The 21,168-nt window shown below is 35.6% G+C and overlaps 1 protein-coding gene across 1 annotated transcript in view; it reads left to right on the plus strand.

Annotated features, from left to right (window-relative positions):
• The window catches only part of PROS1 (protein S), a 70,945-nt gene that overhangs the window by 7,198 nt on the left and 42,579 nt on the right, over positions 1-21,168 (plus strand). Inside the window, exons 2-3 of the mRNA XM_027584286.2 lie at positions 12,549-12,706; positions 15,644-15,668. Coding sequence (XP_027440087.1) covers positions 12,549-12,706; positions 15,644-15,668 — 183 coding nt within the window. The remainder of the gene's footprint in view (positions 1-12,548; positions 12,707-15,643; positions 15,669-21,168) is intronic.

Raw genomic sequence — 21,168 nt, forward strand, 5'->3', positions numbered from 1 at the left:
AAAAAGTTCACTGTATACAGAATACTTCTTCAAGGGCATCTCTCCTCTCCTTCATTCTAGAAGTTCTGGATCCATCAACTGATTCAAGAGTGGTAATTAAGGAGAGGTGGTGATTTCTTTGTATTGTACAACCTCTATTTTACTAACCCAGGGAGTTTTGAATACAAAAGTTAATGAGGAATTTTATGGGTTGTCTTTCCCATCTCATTCTAGGGAAATCTTCACCTGTTAATTCTTTCTCCAAGATTTGATCACTACACTCACCCTGACTTTGATTCACGTGAATATGAGCTGCCACCTAACTCAGCCACCCTGGGTTCCTCCCATTCCCCCTGAGATCTGGGAGCCCTGTTTCATTGCAGCCCCTGCCATTAGCATTTCCAATCTAGGGAGAACATCCAGTAAAATGCTTTTTAGCAAGCCCAGTGATTTCCTTACTAATTGATATCTATGATAATCATGAACATACATTCTTTTATTTCATAATGGGGAGTGGGATGGATAAGTGAGAAAGTGAATAGGTAGGAACCACGTGAAAGATCTAAGCCAGAATCTATCTCCTAGTCCTTGTGAATTCTTTCTTTAATATTATGCCAAGGAATGTCTGGCTTTCAGAGTTATTTAGTGTGTGCCAGAGTTTTGTCTAGGATGCCATTAGCCAACGAAGCGAACTGTTTGAACTGGAACTGGTGACCCTAGCTAGCACATGGAATGAAATCAGCAATATTAATACATTTAGCCTAATTCAAAATTACATATGCCTTTTTGTATTAGTTTTCTATTGTGTAACCAATTGTCACAAACTTAGCATCTTAAAACAATATAATTTATTTTTTTAAATAATTTTTACTTGAGTTTTATTTTATTTTATTTTTTTTAAAGATTTTTATTTATTTATTTGACAGAGAGCGGGAGAGGCAACACAAGCAGGGGGAGTGGGAGAAGGAGAAGCAGGCTTCCCGCCGAGCAGGGAGCCTGATGCGGGGCTCGATCCCAGTACCCTGGGATCATGACCTGAGCTGAAGGCAGACACTTAACGACTGAGCCACCCAGGCGCCCCCATTTTATTAACTCATTAGTCCAGGTACAAGTCCAGGGACCTGCTCAGGGTCTCACAAAGCTAAGATCAAGGGGTTCACCAGAGCTGAGGTCTCATCTGCGGTGTTCTCTTCCAAGTGTATTGATCTCTCCAATGAGAGGAAGGAGAGAGATTAAGGGAGGACATTTGCTTGTGCATGAAAGTGACAAAACTCCATTCCATTTATAATTCTAATAGCCCCAACCTAAGAAAGCCCATGGAATATTTGGTCAGCATTGTCTCTGTTATAAATATTCTTCCCCTAGGGTTAAGATTACTGTTTCTTCCTCTAAGAGAAGGACAAACACATATTGCTCATTTAACCTTTGGTAATATAGATTACAAAATGTGAGCTTGTATTAACTATCTGTTTGTTAAATAGAGAGGGCATAATTAACTATGCCCAACGGACCTAAGCTGGGGACATAGTATAATGACATTGAACTGGCTGTTAATGTAGCAGGGTGAAAAAAATATAACAGTTAATACTGAAATTATTCCTTTTGTGAGAATTCTTATTATTTTACCTTGAAAAGTGGCTTTACGTTTAGAAAGTGAAGTCCTGAAAACATGGTCTATAACTTTGCTACTCAAGAGTACTTCATGAACCAGTAACAGCAGCATTACCTGGGAGCTTATTATAGAAATGAAGCATCTCTGGCCCCATGCCAGACCTACTGATTTAGAATATTCATTTTAAGAAGACCCCGGGTAATTCCTATGCACACTTAAAATTTGAATCATGCTGGTGTCTAAGGAGATAGGAGAAAAGGTTGGTATATGGTTCTGCATGAGAAGTAAATAGAAGTTGCAGGGGTGGAAGTAGGAGGCAACCAGGGAGAGGGAAGGGGAGAAGATGTCAGAGAAGGGAGAAAAGAAGCTGAGCCATATGGCAAGACAATGCAGCTTTTAGGAATGTCTTCAGTAAGATTTCTTTCTTTCTTTTCTTTTCTTTTTTTTTTTTTTTTTTTTAAGAGAGAGCACCCTCGGGGGAGGACAGAGGGAAAGGGGCAGAAGGAGAAGGAGAGAGAATCTTAAGCAGGCTCTACACAGAGCATGGAGCCCAACGTGGGGCTCAGTCTCCCAACCTTGAGATCATGACCTGAGCTGAAATGAAGAGCTGGACACTTAACTGACTGAGTCACCCAGGCGCCCCATCCATTAAGAAATTATTATATGTGAGGTGGACAGAGGACCTTTAGGAACTGGCTTAAGACTTGACTTTAAATTGCAAAAGTTGTTTTAATGTAAACTATAGCCCTTTGTACTTCCCCCCTGCCACCTACCTTCAGGGTTTCTTCAGAAGAGGTTGATTTCCATATCTAACTGGATTAAGAATGAAGAGAAGAGAATAGTTCCATAAGATACAACTGAGGTGAGGAGTTTAGTGAAAGCTAACACTCAAAGCCAATAGTGACCTTAAGAACCTCAGCTCCAAAAGGAGGAAGAAATCTTTTTTCTTTTTTTAAAAGATTTTATTTATTTATTTGACCGAGAGAGACACAGCGAGAGAGGGAACACAAGCAAGGGGAGTGGGAGAGGGAGAAGCTGGGGGAGTGGGAGAGGGAGAAGCAGGGGAGTAGGAGAGGGAGAAGCAGACTTCCCGCTGAGCAGGGAGCCCAGACACTTAACGACTGAGCCACCCAGGCGCCCTAGGATGAAGAAGTCTTGAGAGACATTGGAATTTTTATCAGGTGTGGGATTGGGGTTTTAGGACCCCAGTCAGTTAATCAAAAAGGACAAGATGATATGTGACATTAGCAAAACTCAGATTATCTTTAAATTTAAAGCTTTGATTGAGGGTAATGTTTTGTTAATGCTAGAAGAAAAAAACTCACCTTGGTGATGCAAAAACAAATAGTAGGTCTTGACTCTTTTTCTATTGGGTGATGCAAATCCTTTCTACCTAAATATTCCTATTTTATTTTACATATGTCTGGGAAATACATATAAGTAAATAATTATAATAATTTTGGGGGATGGGCAAGAATTCAGTAATTTTAGACAAGAAAATACTGTACACAAAAAATTGGAAGAAAATGGATAACATTTTAATAGTGTCTTTAGAAAGTAGAGTTATGATGCTTTTTATTCCTTGCTTACCTTTTTGCTTTTAATAAATATAATAACTTGGGGTGCCTGGGTGGCTGAGATGGTTAAGCGTCTGCCTTCAGCTCAGGTCATGATCCCGGGGTCCTGGGATCGAGCCCCACATTCGGCTCCTGGTTCAGTGGAGAGTCTGCTTCTCCCTCTCCCTCTGCCTCTCCCCTGCTCATGCTCTCTTTCTCTCTCTCTCTGTATCTCTGCCTCAAATGAATAAATAAGAATCTTTAAAAAAATATATAACTTGAGTTACTAACTTCAGTTTGAGAACACCATTTCATTTAAGAGTTTTATTTATATTACATTGTTCTAAATATGGAAATTGAGTCCTCCAGGCTTGAGGGGAAGTGAAACAAGGATAATTTATCTAGATTCTGAGTGTTTCTACAGTGAGTAAAGTAATAGGAACTGGCTCTCACTAGTTCTAGGCCATTAGTATAATTCTTCTTATCCTCTTGCTCATTTTTTGGAATGGACTTAAAAAAGACACATTCAAAAACAATGGCTTTTAAATCTTTATAGAAATGGTAAAAATATAACTTCCTGCTTTTGTGTGATAGTTTCCATCTTTCAAAATGGCAGATTTGGGGGCGCCTGGGTGGCTCAGTCAGTTAAGCGTCTGACTTTGGCTCAGGTCATGATCCCAGGGTCCCGGGATCAAGCTCCGCGTCAGGCTCATTGCTCAGCAGAGAGCCTGCGTCTCCCTCTCCCTCTGCCTGCTGCTCCCCCTGCTTGTGCTCTCTCTCTCTCTCTCTCACTGTCTCTCTCTCTGTGTCAAATAAATAAAAATAAGTAATTAAAAAAATGGTAGGTTTGGCATTTTCTCATTGAGTTTCACAACTGTTCTGTGATGCACCTTCCCAACTTTAGGAAAATGTTACCTTTACTCACCCTCTACCGAGAGTGGTTACCCCACATTCTCTTCCTGCTGTCATTTGAACTTCTTGAGGAAGTGGTTTATTCTAGCAGTCTCTATTTCCTCTCTTCCTTCTCACCCTCCCACTGGTCTTGGTGATCGGGAATATTAACAGTGATCCTATTGTTAAATCAACTACATTTTGGCTCTCATCCTAAATAATGGTAATTATTATTAACTTTTTTTTTGAGAGACAGAGACTTAGATTAAATTACTAACTATATCCTACTGACTCCCTAATATTTTTAAACCATTCAAGTAATCCATGATTAATATAATCTAATTTGGGAATACAGATATGCACTAAAAAAAATGCATCTGTAGTCCCACTAGCCAAAGTAATGTTTTGCTCTATATTCTGCTAAGCAACTTTGTCTGCATATATATACATATATTCTTAGAAATTAAAATACATACATACAAGAATGGAATTGTGCTGTAATACTATTTTTTCTAATATTTTTAACTTGATGTTTCACCTAAAAATATGATGATGGTTTTCATGTCAATAAAATCTGTCACACTTTAAAACAGATTTATAGTTTTTCTTCATATATGTTCATCATAATATATTTAATCAAAAACATATGTTTGGAAATTTAGATTATTTCCAGTGTTCTGCTTATATCAATAAAATTGTGATGCACATATTCATGCATATTTCTTTACATATGTCCTGTTCATTTCCTCAGATTAATTTCCTAGAAATAGAATGGTTAGCTGAATATCTAAAGGTTTTGAATACATATTGTTAGATTTCTCCCTGGAAATTTGCTTTTAAAAGTGTATTTAAGAGTGCCTACTTGCTCTCGTCTTTGCCAACATTGAACATTAACTTTGTTTTAAATCTTTGTCAATGCAATAGGAATAAAAATGGGGGTGACCTTTTTGGGGTGAGGGAGAAGTAGTCCATTCTACTTTTCAGTTCATACATTAACTTTAAAGAGCAGCTAGAAATAGTCGCTAACCTCCTTGCCTTACATATTAGTCTGCTTGGACTGCTCTGACAAAATACCATAGACTACATGGCTTAAATAAGAGAAATTTATTTTCTCACAGTTCTGGAGGCTGGAAAATCCCAAGATGAAAGTGCTGACCAGTTTAATTTCTAGTCAGGGCTCCCTTCCTGGCTTGTAGACCTTGATTTCTTACTATGTTCTCACATGGCCTTTCCTCAGGGTCTGTATGCTTACAGGGAGAGAGCTCGCTAATGTCTCCTCTTATAAGAACACGAATCCTATAGGATTAGGGCCCCACCTGCATGACCTCATTTAACCTTAATTATTTCCTTAGAAGCCCCTTTTCCAAATACAGCCACAGTGGAGATTTCCACTAGAACATATAAATTCAGGGAGGTGGACACAAACATTCAGACCATAATGCCGAACATTTAGATTCAGTCCATATGCCTTGTCAAGTAGAACACAAGTTCTGTTGTGTTTTTTTGGTTTGTTTCTTTGTTTTTTGTTTTTTGTAACTGTGGAAGAGGAGAAGTAGGTTTATTTTACTTTGTGGCCAATTTTTTAAGTGAGCCTGAGTTTCTGTATGTTAAATGTACCTTTCCTTATTACTTGTTTTATTATCCTTCTTCCCCAAATCCTTATCCAAATCATTTTCTCCTCTCTCCTTAATAAATTATTTTATTCCGTTGCTATTTAGACTGTGTCTTATAGCCTTTTAGAAAGTCAAGAAGGAATTCTGAGGGTCTGGCAGAAATTTAGAAATTGAATTATAAGCACCTACTCAATACTATACCAATATTCCAAATAATCTCATTTCCACATCAGCGCTTAAAAATAATGTATCTTAAGAGTCAAAAGGGATGTATCCAGAGTCTTTCTAAGCCTTGCTTCATATCTGGGAGATATGAAGGAAGTAGGATAGTGCAGAATTAGGCCAACTCTTTCACTGTTGCCTTTAAAAATGTCCAGAAACAGTTTGCCTGTTGCTTTTCCAAACATAAACACAGACACAGGCCAGTGAACTAATAATATTAATTGATGCTATCCTAACAAATAGGTCAAATAGAACAAAAACACAACTTTTCCTGCGCTGTTACCTCTTGGTACATGACGTCAAAAGCAGATGCTGTTCTGGTGTCCTAGGGTGTCGGAGATGAAAAAGACAAGGAAAGCTGACTGCGTGGAAGATCTTTTGCACGTCATAAAGGAGGCCTCCTGCTGGAGCCTCAGGAAGTATAACCAGTTTGCAGCGTAGTTATCTGGAGAAGGAAAGAGAGGGCTAGCAAATCCCTCTCCCCGCCTTGCCAAAATCTGAACTCTGAGTCCCTTCAAACGAAGTACTATAATTTATCACTCATCAAGAGCAGACAGATCAAATGAAAGAAATGATTAATGTTGTGTTTGGGTTTTTTGTTAGTTTTGTTTGTTTTGGGGGGATTATTAAGCTGCCTGTTCAGTCTTTTGGGTAGAACTATTTGTTGTTTTGGAAGGAATAACAGATATGTAGCACTTTCTCTGTCTATGGCTACAATCAAAAGGTTTTAACCTTGGGGATACAATGGCAGAGTGTTTGATTTATTCTTCTTTTTCTAGACTAGGCACTGTAAATTAAAGTTATAATTAAATCTCAGAGTAAGGAGAGGTCCATGTCACTCCTGTCGTGGCTAAACAGTTCAGGCATTGTTTCCCTACTCAGCCAGAATGGGGGTTGATAGTCACTTTTTTTTTTTTTTTTAATGGCACCAATGGCTTCTTCTACTTATAAATAAACGTCAGTCTTCATCTTTTTTAATCCAAATGTTTTAGGACTTACCTTTATATGTACAACATATAACTCATAGATTATTTCCTCTTTTTCTTTCCCAGATTTAAATTCTTATCCAGATCTAGTCTTTATGATTTTTGACTCTTAAAGTATTTCTCATCAGCCTATTTATTGCTTAGTCCTCTTGAAGAATGGATGCATATATAGTTCACCTTTAGAGAATACTTTTTCTAACACTTTCCTAACCTTTAACATAATAATATGAGAACACTCAGTTGCTCAGCAGCCTAGTCCTCAATATAAACGAAAATAAGAACTTCAGAGGAAAGCAAGTGTAATAGTTCTCTTTAAAAATTTAACTTAAAAAAGATTGAAGTGTAGCATGCATCCAGACATGGCATTTCTTCCTGAAGTCTAACACAAGCTTCTCTGAAAATTAGTAATAATTATATAGGCCAACAAATTCCTAATTAAAAATCTATCTTTTGGTTTTCATAGTCCTTGCAATCTTCACCTTTTTAAATATCCCTCCTCAATTAGAAATCTTCCGTGATAGAAATATTTATGAAAAAAATGAAAGATTTTATGTTTGATTACTATGTGAGTATTTTAAATAGAGTTGGTAATATCTGGACATATGTTTTCCCATCATTATTAATTAACGGTGTTTCTATATTACATGCAGTTCTGTTTTTCTTCAGGCTTTGACTAAAAACATGCCATTTCAACAGTTGACACACATGAAGCACAATTACATCTCAAAGTATTATCTAGTTGTTCTATTTGTACATTGAAAACAATTTTCCCCTGCTTCATCCCACACTGAAGCAGAAACAAAGATTCAAACACTCTGCCAACCCGCATTCTAGCCAGAGATTTTCTCTCAGACACATGTTTTTTAGGGGTAGTTCTTCATTCTTGGGATGACAGACAAGTAGGGCCTGGGAAAAGGAGAGACAAAAAGCAGAACTAAAAAAGAGATGAGCTTTGGAAGGAGGAATGTGAGAACCATCTCAATAAAGGACAAGAGAGCAAAATGAAAAGATTCAGAGGATGGGTTATCCCAAAGCTTGTATCTCCTTCATCTGCAGCATCACTCTCATCTGACTGATCAGTACTGGGCAACCTGCAGATCAGTGGTCCTAACCACGCCCCCTGAACAGAGGGTGGCAAGTTTGAACACTCCAGTGGCAGAAGAGGGGCCTCAGGAAAGGACCTCCCTTTGACCAGGTGGAACTGAATTGAACACTGGGAAATTCTCCTCTGACCAGAGGCAGTGCTAACCCCACTATCTTTATTACAGGTACTTTTATGAAGTACCAGTAACAATAAGTGACTTTTCTGAGGATAAGACAATCAAATCTTATGCTCAAAAAACAGAGATTTGCCCCCACAGAAAATATCGAAGGGAACATATGAAAGCTGTTAAGACAGTTTCAAAAAGGAATTCCAGTTAATGTTTGAACAATGGTTATTTTATTGACATAATTGTTCAAACTGCTATGGTCACTATTTTGAAGAGGGAAGACTTAGATAAGTTAAAAATGTAAATAGTTCAGTCATTCTTCTAACTTGAAAGACTCATAACTAAACACTATACCTAACAATATGAATCTGAAGGTAACACTTTTCAAGCAACATACTCAGGTTTTAACAGACTTTCTTGAAAAACTTCTTAATCCAAAGAAGTGAAACAAGTGATTAGAGACAGTGTAGTAATGCAAAAGGAAAACAGGTTTTGGAGGCAGGCTTCTGTTCTCAGCTGTGTGAGCTTGGTAAGGTTAACTCAACTTCCCTGAGTTGTAGTTTGTTCATGCATAAAATGGGAAAATTACTGTCTACTTAGAACAGTTGTGATTAGTATTAAAGGAGATAATGTAAAAACGGCATATACCTGCTTATATGCCATGACTATTATGATAAATAATGGAACTTTGTAGACATTCCTGCAGTCCGGCAGGGTGCATGCTTCTGGGTAGATAGACTGAGGCAGCTGGTAAAAGCACTTCTTTTTTTTTTTTTTTTTTAAAGATTTTATTTATTTATTTGACAGAGAGAGAGATAATGAGAACAGGAACACAAGCAGGGGGAGTGGGAGAGGGAGAAGCGGCTTCCAGCTGAGCAGAGAACCTGCTGTGGGCTCGATCCCAGGACCCTGGGATCATGACCTAAGCTGAAGGCAGATGCTGAACGACTGAGCCACCCAGGCTTCCCTAAAAACCACTTCTAACGCACATAGTTTTCTCATCCTACAGTCCTGTAGTTCTTAATTTGGATCTGTGATGTCATGTTTATATTTTTTTTGACAAAGAATAGTAGACTCCTTTGAAAGCACACTTGTTAAATGGATGGGTTTATTTTCTAAAGGACAGTAAATTCCTTTCTTTTTTTTTTAAGATTTTATTTATTTATTTGACAGAGAGCTACACAGCGAGAGAGGGAACACAAGCAGGGGGAGTGGGAGAGGGAGAAGCAGGCTTCCCGCTGAGCAGGGAGCCGGACTCGGGACTCCATCCCAGGACCCTGGGATCCTGACCTGATGGAAGGCAGACGCTTAACGACTGAGCCACCCAGGCGCGCCAAGGACAGTAAATGTCTTATTTAAGATATCAAACTTGTCCATGCCACAACCACATAATTTCTTTTTTTAAAATCAAGTACGTTGTTGGCATTTGAGTGGCAGATATAGAGAAGAAAGGGCACTGGATTAGGAAGATGGATATATTTAAATTCTTGTCCCATTAGCAGTACATCCTAGCTCTGTGACCTTGGGCCAAATCATGTAACCTCTTTCAGCTTCATTTTCTTCAAGTAACTCAAGGAAAGTCGGGATGATAATTCTCTCCTTTGGTTTATGGCATTATTTATGTGATGATCAAATGAAATAATATACACATTGAAAATTATTAAGTACCATGCCAATTTAAAACATTATTGGCTTGAGCCTAGATGAAATAAAACATAAGCATTCAAATTTAGACAAAATTAGGTTTTTATTATTAACTTCATTATCCTTTAGGGTAGAGGTGTAACAGTTTCCTTTTTTAAGATTCCTCTAATCAGCGGAGAAAATGAAACCTCTGGCTGTTTTTTGAGAAGCAGCGGATAGTAATGGATAGTCACAGGTCTGGACATTGGGATCTAAGTCCTAATTTTGCTATTCACTATAACTTAAGACAACTATCTTGCATGCTCTTTATGTGAGTACTATCTTCTCTGAAATAATGGAGGCTATTTTGTTTCCTTTTCCTTCTATAAACTTACGTGAGCATCCCTTTAAATGTCCACCTTAGTTTTCTGTGGATATTTGAGAACGTCCCCTTTCACAACGTGAATACGGTACTTGTTATCAAACCTGGTTTGTGTCCTGCAGTGGGGTCACTTGTAGGGGAAGAGATATTCCTAAATGTCAATATTAAGATCTAAATTCCAAAACTTAATATTCCATAAGAAAGAAATGGAAAAGAGTGATGTTTATGGTTATTTTTCTGAGTGCATTTGACATTGATTTTTTTGTTATTACATCACTGTATTTATCTTTCAGAGAAGAATGTTATTGTTTTCCCCAGAAAGATACATATTTGCTTTGAGGTTCAGAAGGGTCCAGTTTTTGCCATATTTATTATAAAGTAGCATCCTTAAAACTACTTCAAATAAATGAGATAATTGGCCATGTCAGATTCTTCCATTGTGGATAGGGCTACCATTTATCAGTCAGTAATACACTTGGCAGGTAATGTGCTCACAGAATAGCATCTGTTAGACACACACAACCTTGATTTAATCTTGATCTTAATGAACAGTGATAAAGATGGTAAGACATAGGGTTAAAGATATAACCCAAACACTATTTGTTTAGTTAGTCATCACATTTAAACTTCTGTTTTGGCAAGTAGGAGAAATAAAATAACATTACTTACTTCATTCTTGAAAGATGTTCAGTTATTCAACTAATAATTATGGTGACTTGATTAATTAGTCCTTTTGCTTTTCTTTTTCTTCCTTCTCTTGTCATCTTTTGTGTATGCCCTTTTCACCAAGTAATAAGATAAAAAAGAGAAAAACAAATTTATCTTTTTATATTACTTACTCATCTTAGTGAGAGCACTATTATGGTTTAAATCAGGATTTAAAAATTATTTGTAGATTTTATTTTTCTTTTAAAATTTTTCATTAAAAAGTAGTGTTGTTTACATACTAAAACAATAAAGCCAAAGCTTCATGCTGTCCATTCTTTTCTTCCAACATAATTGCAATCAGTAGTTTGAGTGTCTTTCCAAACTATTTTCTATGTATCTGTCCACATGATATTTACATATCTACAAGTATGGCTGATATACATAGGGTTACATGATAGTATGACATTCCACAATTTTCATTTTTAATTTAATAATATATCTTGAAGATCTTCAGTACAGGAATATCTTCCTTCTCTTTGATAAGGTGCATATTAATCCACAGTACAGATGTATTATAGTTTATTTTTCTATTCCCTTCTTGAGAGTTATTTAGATTGTTTTTAATTTTTTTGATATTACGATTTTTCAACAAACATTCTATATACACCTTTTCCAGCCCAGGTACATATCTGCAGGACATTCTTAGAAGCAGAATTGTTGAATTGAAGAATATGTGTGCTTTACATTTTCAGCTACTACCAGATTACCTTAAAATAATGCTACCTAGTACATATTCCTACCACCAATATACAAGAATACTTGTTTCCTCTTACCCTCACCATTACTTGATGTTAGTCTTTTACGTTTGTGCAAATTTAATGGGCAAAAATCTAGTTAAAAAATTTGTAGTGAACATCTTTTCACATATTTTTGGTCATTTTTATTTTCTTCTTTAGTGACGTTTATATGACTTTGATTATAGTGTTTTCTCTTATTTTCTTTATATTGTTTTGTATTTAATCTTGCACACATTCTTGTTATCTGTTGGCTTATTATTGTTGTTGTTATTGTTTTAATTTGCAAAAGTCATTTATACATTCTGGATGTAATTTTTTCCATTCTATATTATGAAATATTTTCTTCTAATCTGTCATTTGATGTTGAACTTTGTTATTTTTGTTGTTGTTGTTTACCTGTTTGAAATTCATTATGCAGTTGATATTACCAAATTTTTTCTCTTTGCCTTCTGTATTTTGTGCTTTGCACATGGTCTTCCTTTTTCCAAAGATTTTTATTTTCCCTTTGTACGAATAAATGAAATGTTTTAGTTCATCAAGTATCTTTTAAATAGATGATTGGACTGTACTCCCACATTTCTCTATCTTTACAGAGGTCATGTGGTTTTCCATTAAAATTGAGAAAGCTTATTACTCTAGCTTTAAAGATGTGTGGCTATAACTTTTGATATAGTCATTTCAGCATGCTGCTTTTCCCAAGTGTAGTCATAATAAGGTAAACATTAAATATTGTCTGGTGTGTTTGGCCTCATGAATGAACTTGAATGATTCATGTAGATCATTATATAAGTGCTGTAGCTTGCACACCAAACTTGCTGTCTGAGTTGTTAATCAAAGTGCTTATGTATCTGCATATTTTTCTTCTCAATTCTCTATACTGATTTTAAATGTTATGCAGTTCACAATTAGACAATGATTTTATTTTATTTTTTTTAGACAAAGATTTTAATTCTCACTGTTTAACAAAATACCATATTTTAGGTGGAGAAATGAAAAGCTTACTCATAAAAACTTATTTTTTCCTTCAGTTTTGTCAAAGCAGCACGCTTCACAAGTCCTGGTTAGGAAACGCCGTGCAAATTCTATGTTTGAAGAAACCAAAAAGGGTAATCTTGAAAGAGAATGCATTGAAGAATTGTGCAATAAAGAAGAAGCCAGGGAGGTCTTTGAAAATGACCCTGAAACGGTAAGAATTTATGAAATCTAATTAGTTAACATACCTAGACATAAGACTGAACATCTCCAGCTTGAGTCAGTGTTCCCTTGTGTTCCTTTTTAAAGTAATGATTGTGTATATTGCCTTCTACATGAAACCACTGAAGCATTTCAGAAAAAATAACTTCAGAGGGAAGTGGGCTTGTTAGGAAGACACTATTGTCAAAGCATTGTGCTCTGACCAAACTATAATTCAGTTATACTTCATTATCAGCAAGTGGTCTTGACCTCATAGTTTGTAAATACTTTTTTCGTAACTGGAATTTGCTAGTATTGGGTAGGTGGAGAGGAAGGTATCTCCCTGTAATATGTGTGTGTGTGTGTGTGTGTGTGTGTGTGTGTGTGTGTGTGTGTGTAACTGCATTATCACTATACTTCATTAAATCTCTCTGTTGGCATTTTTAACCAGGCTTTAGAAGACAAGGCTATCTAATCCAGAGCTTGGTACATCATAGGTACTCAGTGAATGCTTACTGAAGAATTCATTACAGTACTGTATTCCCTAAGTATAATTTTTTCCATAAAGCCTTGGGAAGTTTCCTGAACCCACTTGATATGATCACTAATTCCTGGGGTTAGAATTTATATATTTAGTGTATAAATTTTTCCAAGTTAGTCTAGAAGAATTTAATCATAAAGACCACTAAATATCATATAGAAATATGGGACCCCAGACCTTATCTTTAGTCTCCTAATTTTCCTAGGGAAGGATGTTTTCTAATACGCCCTGTGGACAACAGGATTATAAACAGTGCCTGTAAAAATTAGGATGAAGATGACCTTGAGAATTCAAATATGATAGCCATCAGGGTTACCTCAGATATATTTCCTGAGATGATCTATGTAACCCAAAGGAAATGGGGGAGAAAACATATACAAAGTAGTTCCTTTAGCTCAGCCATGGCTCATGGGACCATCAGACTAGATGAGAGATAATGAGCAGAAACATTTGTCTAGAGTTAGAGAACTTGTCCAAGACAGTAACAGCTTGTGTTCTCCAGAGTTCCTCTTTAATCCTTTTATTTCTACCTACTCTAATAGGTTCAAAGAATATTTTTTTCTAAGGTACCCAAAGAATCATTTTTAATACTCTACAGGATTGAGCCAGTTTTGTTGCTTTTTGTGGATAAGCAATTGACAAGACAAAATATTTTTTTTTCACACTATATAACAGATTAGTACTCTTATTGTGCAGGGTGTGTATATATATCACAATAGAATATAATATTATTTATTGTAGAAATTTAAATATATACCACAGTGGTCAGAACAATTTAATAAGCCCCCATATAGCTCCCCAGACTTCAGCAATTATCAACAATCAGCCATTCTTGTTTTGTCTGTTCTCTACCCCACCCAGTCTAATTTTTGTTTTGTTTTGCTGGATCATTTAAGGCAAGCCTGCATCCCTGAGATATCATATTATTACAGCGCCCATAAATACATGAGTATCTATTTCTAACATTATAGGTATGTTCTTGTAGCTCAGCCTCTGAATGGCAAGTGGAGGTGTAAGACCATAGTGGAGAGAAGGGAAACTAGTTGAGAAGGGAAACTCATTTATGTGCTTCCTCCCGCCACTTTCTGACATTGGTCTCATATACAAAAGGGAAGGATGACAGAGAGTAAAGAAAAAATGGGAGAAATGAAAGGCAAGGAAAAAGAAACATTTGTGACTGCTTCTCATTTTCTTTCTTTTTCCTTTTTAAAGATTTTATTTATTTGAGAGAGAGAGTGAGAACAAGAGAGAGCATGAGCAGGGGGAGAGGCAGATGGAGAGGGAGAAGCAGACTCCCCGCTGAGCCGGGAGCCCAGTGCAGGGCTCGATGCAGGGCTCGATCCCAGGACCCTGAGATCATGACCCAAGCTGAAGGCAGACGCCCAACCAGCTAAGCCACCTAGGCGCCCCTGCTTCTCATTTTCTATCCTGCCCCCGCCTCTCCCCGTCCACGTCCCTAATATTATGGTTCACACTCCTAGTCTCCACCCTGTTGCTCACCTCACCGCTGTCCCTAATATCTTCCTCTCACCTGCATCATCTCCTTTTGAACCTATTCATTGTTGCTTATTTTCCTGGCTTTTGTTCTGTAGACAAAAACACCACTGTTTGAATTACTTAGTGGGAGATCCCATCCTTACAAACAAGTAGACAAGTGTTGTATAGGTTTATTTGGGAGAGGAGGCAAGAGCGGAGACTTTGGCTCTGAACTGGATGAGGTATATTCCTTACTTATGTTTTTGTGTAGAAACACTGGTTTCTCGTGAGGTGTTCTTGTGCTGTTAATGTTACACATTAGATATATTATGGCTTAAGAAGGCTTTGGGGAACCAGCCTAAGAACCGTACCTTCAGAAATCATTTATAAATTTTTCTCCCTTTGGAAAAGTACATTCCTTAGTCCAAATTACTGATTTACAGACAAACTTTTGGTACATAACCGATTTATAAGTAAGGTATTACATGTACATAAGATGCTAAAAGATAAATATTCACTTTAATTCACTTCAAATTATGTCACTCTTACTCAACATTAAATGTGGCATATGTAATCAGCATGACATGAAATGTGTCAAATGGGTATCTGATTGTTACGGAAAAATTAAAGGATTTATAAATAAAGAGCATATATTGCATGTAACATCTTCAGTAGAACCTGTTTTCAGATTAGAAGCTTTTGTAACATGATTTTATTGCTTAATATTGATTTAAGCTAAGTGTCTTACTGGCTTTTTGTTATTAGTTATCTACTCCTGGCATATTTTACTATAGCAAAAATGTTGTAATGTGGAAATGATAATTATATGTAATATATTTGCATATTTAATATAAAACACATTATAAGATTGTTTTAACTATATAGTGAAATTTAGACTTGCTAAGATGTATTTTTTCTTTTCTTTCTTTCTAGGATTATTTTTATCCAAAATACTTAGGTAAGTTCAAAGAATCTCAATCATATAATCATAGAAATAGAAGGGAATTTAGATTTGATCAAGTCCAATCTTCCACCCATCTATTCCAGCCAATATAATTTAATTAGCCTTGGGAGTAAGAGTTCATTTTATATGGAGTTTTGCTGTCCTTTTATTTAAGGACATGTAGGCAAATTTGAAATGGTTCTTTAATGAATGTGTGGCATTTTGACTTTTAGTCTTTTTTATTCTCTTGTCTTTGTCATAAAGGTCCATAGGCTGATGATAATTTATATTTAAGTATCAGGACATTCTTTAGAAGCATATGAATTGTCATGGGTTATCTTCTTAATATTGATATATAATTAACATGTAACATTGTATTAGTTTCAGGTATATGACATAATATTTAATATATGTATGTATACTTTGCAAAATGACCACCCAGTAAGTCTAGTTAATGTCCATCACCACACATAGTTACATTTTTTTTCCTGTGATGAGAACTTTTAAGATCTACTTTCTTAGCAACTTTCAAATATACAATACAGTACTATTAACTGTAGTCACCATCCTATACATTATACCCTAAGACTTGTTTACTCTATAATTGGAACTTATGGATTATCTGTTGCTGAAAGAAAAGATCTCTACACTCTCTAAAGCTTATGACATAAATCATTATAATTTAAATTAACGTGGAGAAAAAATAGAATGTCAAGACTGTTTCAGCTTCTCAATTTTAGGTAGGGGCTTAAATATTTTATAAAAAAGATATTTGGCTATTAAAATTAAAAGCTTGCATTAAAAAATATAGTATTAATCCTTGTTTCTTAGGTCCATGTAATGAAGCTCTGTTTTTGTGGGCATCAGCACTCTAGAAGTACATACCTTTGATCACAGAGTACATTTGGATAAAGATAAATAACTTTTTTTTTTTTAAGATTTTATTTATTTATTTGACAGAGGGAGAGATAGTGAGAGCAGGAACACAAGCAGGGGGAGTCGGAGAGAGAGAAGCAGGCTTCCCGCTGAGCAGGGAGCCTGATGCAGGGCTTGATCTCGGGACCCTGGGATCCTGACCTGAGCTGAAGGCTGACGCTTAACGACTGAGCCACCCAGTAGCCCCCATAAATAACTTTTTAATACAACATTGTGTATTTTGGGAAAATTCCTTGGATAAAATGGTTTTCTTTTTTCTCCTTTTCTCCTTCTCAGCTTCCTCTTTTCTGGCTCTACTCAACTTTCTTTTCTCTTTGCTTGTCTTACTTGGCAGCATGGTAGAATAACCAAGTGCAAAAGAACAAAAAAAGAAAACCAAAAGCCAAAAACCAAAAACAAAACCTGTAAGATGTGGGCTCTACTCCCAGATCTAAAAATTTCTACTGTGTCAGGTTAAGCAAGTTATTTTGCTTTTCAGGTTCTGTATTTAAATGTGCACTATAATTATATTCTCTAACTTCGGACCTGTTGGGAGTACCAAATAAGTGTATGTATGTAGATAGATTTTTTTACTTTACACTTTTATTCAAATGTAAAGTATTAATATTTAACCAACCCATAATTTGAACTATATTTTTTATCATGTTTTATTTTTTGATTCACAATTTATATTTTGGTCTTTACTTATGTTTAGGCATATGCAATGAATTCCACTATTGAAAACAGAAAAGAAATGCTCTACTTAACTTTTACATCATTTGATGTATATATTCTATGGGCCAATGGCCCTAATTGGGGGGGAAAACTTTATGATCCTGTCCTTGGCAAACCTAACCTAACTTTACTAGTAACCCCAGCTTATCAGGAATCTCCTTACAGTGAGACAGGGACACCCAAGAACTTAGATCACTAATACTCACACAGTGGGCAGTGTTTAGGTTTAGAGTTTCAGGGGTTAGAAAGTACTTCAGTTTATCCACATATCCCATGTACTGCATTGGAAACATGGAATTTGGTAAAAAAATACTTGTGGGTTTCATTATACAAATGTTAAGTTTTTAAGTTCTGTTCTTTCCTTAGAAAATAGAACGAATCACCCTACTATTTATGTGGGCCTTTAAAATATCACCTGATAGAGTGGATTTTTGTATTAATGGAAGACAAACGTCTTTGGAAAAATGCTAAGTTCTGAGCCTAAATATAAACATTAGAAATAAATTTTAGTTTCTGGTTCTTGCCAAGTTGGTGAATTAGCCCAGATTGCTGACTCCTTCTCTTAAAATCATCTCCAGAGAAACACTGGCATTCCAGACACTAATGATAACAAAACAAAATGAAAAACAACAAGAAATGTGAGAAATCCATGGATAAACTGAAGGCTGGCTTGACCTAGTATGTGTGTGTGGGAAGTGGGGTGCTGACTGCTGAGGCAGCAGTAAGAGGACAGTTTGGAGTATTTAAAAACTGACTAATCATACAAATCAAGAAAAAATTTTAAAGTACGATACTGCAAACTCTTAGTAGCAAGAAATAAGGAAATAACAAAAATAGGGATGGAAATAAGTTAAAAGGAAAACAAAAAAGATTCACAAAAGCAAAATCTCATTCTTTGAAAAGGTTAGTAAGTTAGATTGACTTATAGTAAGAATAATTAAGGAAAAAGAAAAAGAACGAAAAAGGAAATGCCAAAACACAAAGTGTAGGATAAAAAGAATTACTATAAGCCCAACATAGATTGAATTTATAATGGTAAAATATAGATAATCATAAAATAAAATATAATCACAAAATAATACAAATAGCTATACCAAAATATATTTGGAAACTTGATAAAATGGATACATTCCCAGAAAAATAGAAAACATTATTTTACAAGAAGAAGTAGATAACGTGGTTACAAATAATTACTAAACCAGAAAAACCTCAATCAAAGCCCTCTTCCATGACACCCCTCAAATCTAGACCCAGATGTTTTACAAATGACTTCTTCCAAATTGAAAAAAAAAAAAATTGTTAAACTTTCTCTTATAAAATTGTCCTAGAAGAGAGAATAAGATTCTATGCTGTGAACTTATTCAGAAAGTTTGGTGTAATCTTGATTCCAAAATCAGATAAGAACGACACAAGAAAATAAAAATAAAAATAAAATTCCTTTTCAATTATAAATTAATTCTAAATAAAATGATATCCAATCTAATCTAAAGTGTATTAAAAATAATATATCATAATAAAGTAGGGTTTATTCCAGAAATTCAAGAATGGTTTAACATCAGAAAATCTATCAATTTAATTATCTACATAAAGAGTGTATTATTACCTCAGTTCATACAGAAAAGACAGTTGATAAAGTTCAGCATTTAATATAAAACCTTTTTGCAAACTGTGATTATAGGAGAACTTTCTGAGCTTGGTAAAGGTTATACAGAATAACCATATAATTTACCAATTTTGATACTTTTGTCCAGGACCAGTACTACCATAGATAAATGCCAGGTAGAAAAGAACAAAATAGGACTGTTCTCGGAAAATTGGCATGTATGGTCACTCTAATGATATACACACAACAGTAGAGAAAGAAAGAAAGAAAGAAAGAAACAAAGAAAAAAAGAAAGAAAGAGAGAAAGAAGGAAAGAGAAAGAAAAGGAAAGGAAAAGAAAGGAAAGGAAGAAGGGAAAAAGGAAGAAAAAAACACCAAATCTGCAGTAAACATTATACTTGCCGGTTAGACATTAGATGTAGTCTCTTTATGATTAAGGATAAGAAGATAAGCACTGGAAGTTACAACCAATGCAATAAGGAAAGAAAAATAAACGAGAACTGTATAGCTCAAGGGGCAAAATATGTACCTGTCATTATTTATAATTGATATGATTATATACATAGAAATAAATAGGCTTCATAGACAATATATTAGAACACATGAGAGATTCTTAGATAGCTCTAAGACTAGCGTATAAAAGTCAGTGGTAGTTCTTTACACAGTCCAGTGGAAAATGAAAGGTGATACCTCCTGCTGTAACAACAAATCTCATATGACATCTACAGAGAAAATTTTAAAACTCAAATTAAGAATATACAGGATGTACTGAAATCATGGAAAGACATTTCATGTTCTTGATTGAGTGATACTATAGGGAGAGCAGTTCTCTCCAAATTAATCTATATATTAAAAGCAATCCCATTTAGAATTCCAGATGGATTTTTTAAAAAAAGAATTCAGTAAGTTCACTTTAGCCTTTAAATCAGGAAATAAAAGTCCACCCATGTCTAAATAAACATTTAAAAATGTAAAGGGAAGAAGCACCTCATCAAATATTAATAATTCAAAGCTGTAGAAAGAAAACAATATGATATTGTCAGAAGAACACAGACTAATGAAACTAAAGAGTTCAGAGACAGACTCATGTATATATGCCAACCTAATATTTGATAAAGATGACACCACAAATCACTGTGAATTGTTGAGAAGATGGTGTGGGGGAGATTGACTAACTCTAATCAGAAATAGAAATTTGAGTTTGTAAGTACCACCAAATGTAATGGTGTATTCTAGCTGGAATAAAGACAAAAAATGTTAAAGCGAAACCATGAAATTAAAGAAATAATACAGAATATCTTTGTAATCAATGGCATGGAAAAAAACTGCAAATGCACAAACCAGAAGACAAAATAATTGGTAAATTTGATTTCAACAAAATTAGGAACTTCTCTTAAAAGAGACATAAAAGGTAAGGTTAAGAGACAGGTAACAGAATGAGAGATGGTATTCATAAATGTTTAAATTCTGCAAGCCCACCTGAACAATAAATAACTGCCAATATAAAAATAGTTAATAAATAATAAGGAACATTTTCAGAGGAGGAAAAAAATTTTTAAATGACATAAAGGTATGCTCCATCTCACTAGAAATCAGAAAAACAATATGAGATATCACTTATTTGCCTACTATGGCAAAAATTAGAAAGCCAAGGTATAGAAATTCTTATGCTCTCTGGTGGGAACGCACCTCTGGAGAGCCACAGAGAACCTGCCTATCTAATGATCCCACAATTCCTGAAACCCTTGGGTATCTATTTCTTATGCATGTACTATTGAGAGACACATGAAGATATCCATTGCAGTGCAACTTGTAGAGGTGGGAAGTTGGGGGCAATCTAAGTATCTTTCATGGGTAGAGGGGATTATAAAAATGGTGGTTGCTTGCAATGGAGTAAAGTTTAACAAGCAAAAAGTTAGAAGCAATAACTTATATGCAGTAGCATGGAGTGATTATAAACATATAGTGCCTCCTTGCTCTCTGAATCTGGATGTACCCTGGGATTGCCTTGATCAATAGACTGTGGTGCAGGTGACAAAATGCCTCTTCTTTGGCCTGGCAGCCTCTGCTTTCTTCCTCCTGGAAGCTAGCTGCCATGAAAGAAGTGCTACTGTAGGACCAGCATGCTAAGAGAAACTCAACCACATTGAGAAGCCCTGAAGTATGACCACATGCGGAGAGAGAGATGCCAAGGGGCCTGAGCTGTCAGCCATGTGAGTGAAAAGCCATCTGAGAGCTGGATCTTCCAATCTCATCTACCCT

This window comes from Zalophus californianus, chromosome 1 (genome assembly GCF_009762305.2).
Source record: "Zalophus californianus isolate mZalCal1 chromosome 1, mZalCal1.pri.v2, whole genome shotgun sequence".
In the NCBI taxonomy this organism is placed as follows: Eukaryota; Metazoa; Chordata; class Mammalia; order Carnivora; family Otariidae; genus Zalophus; species Zalophus californianus.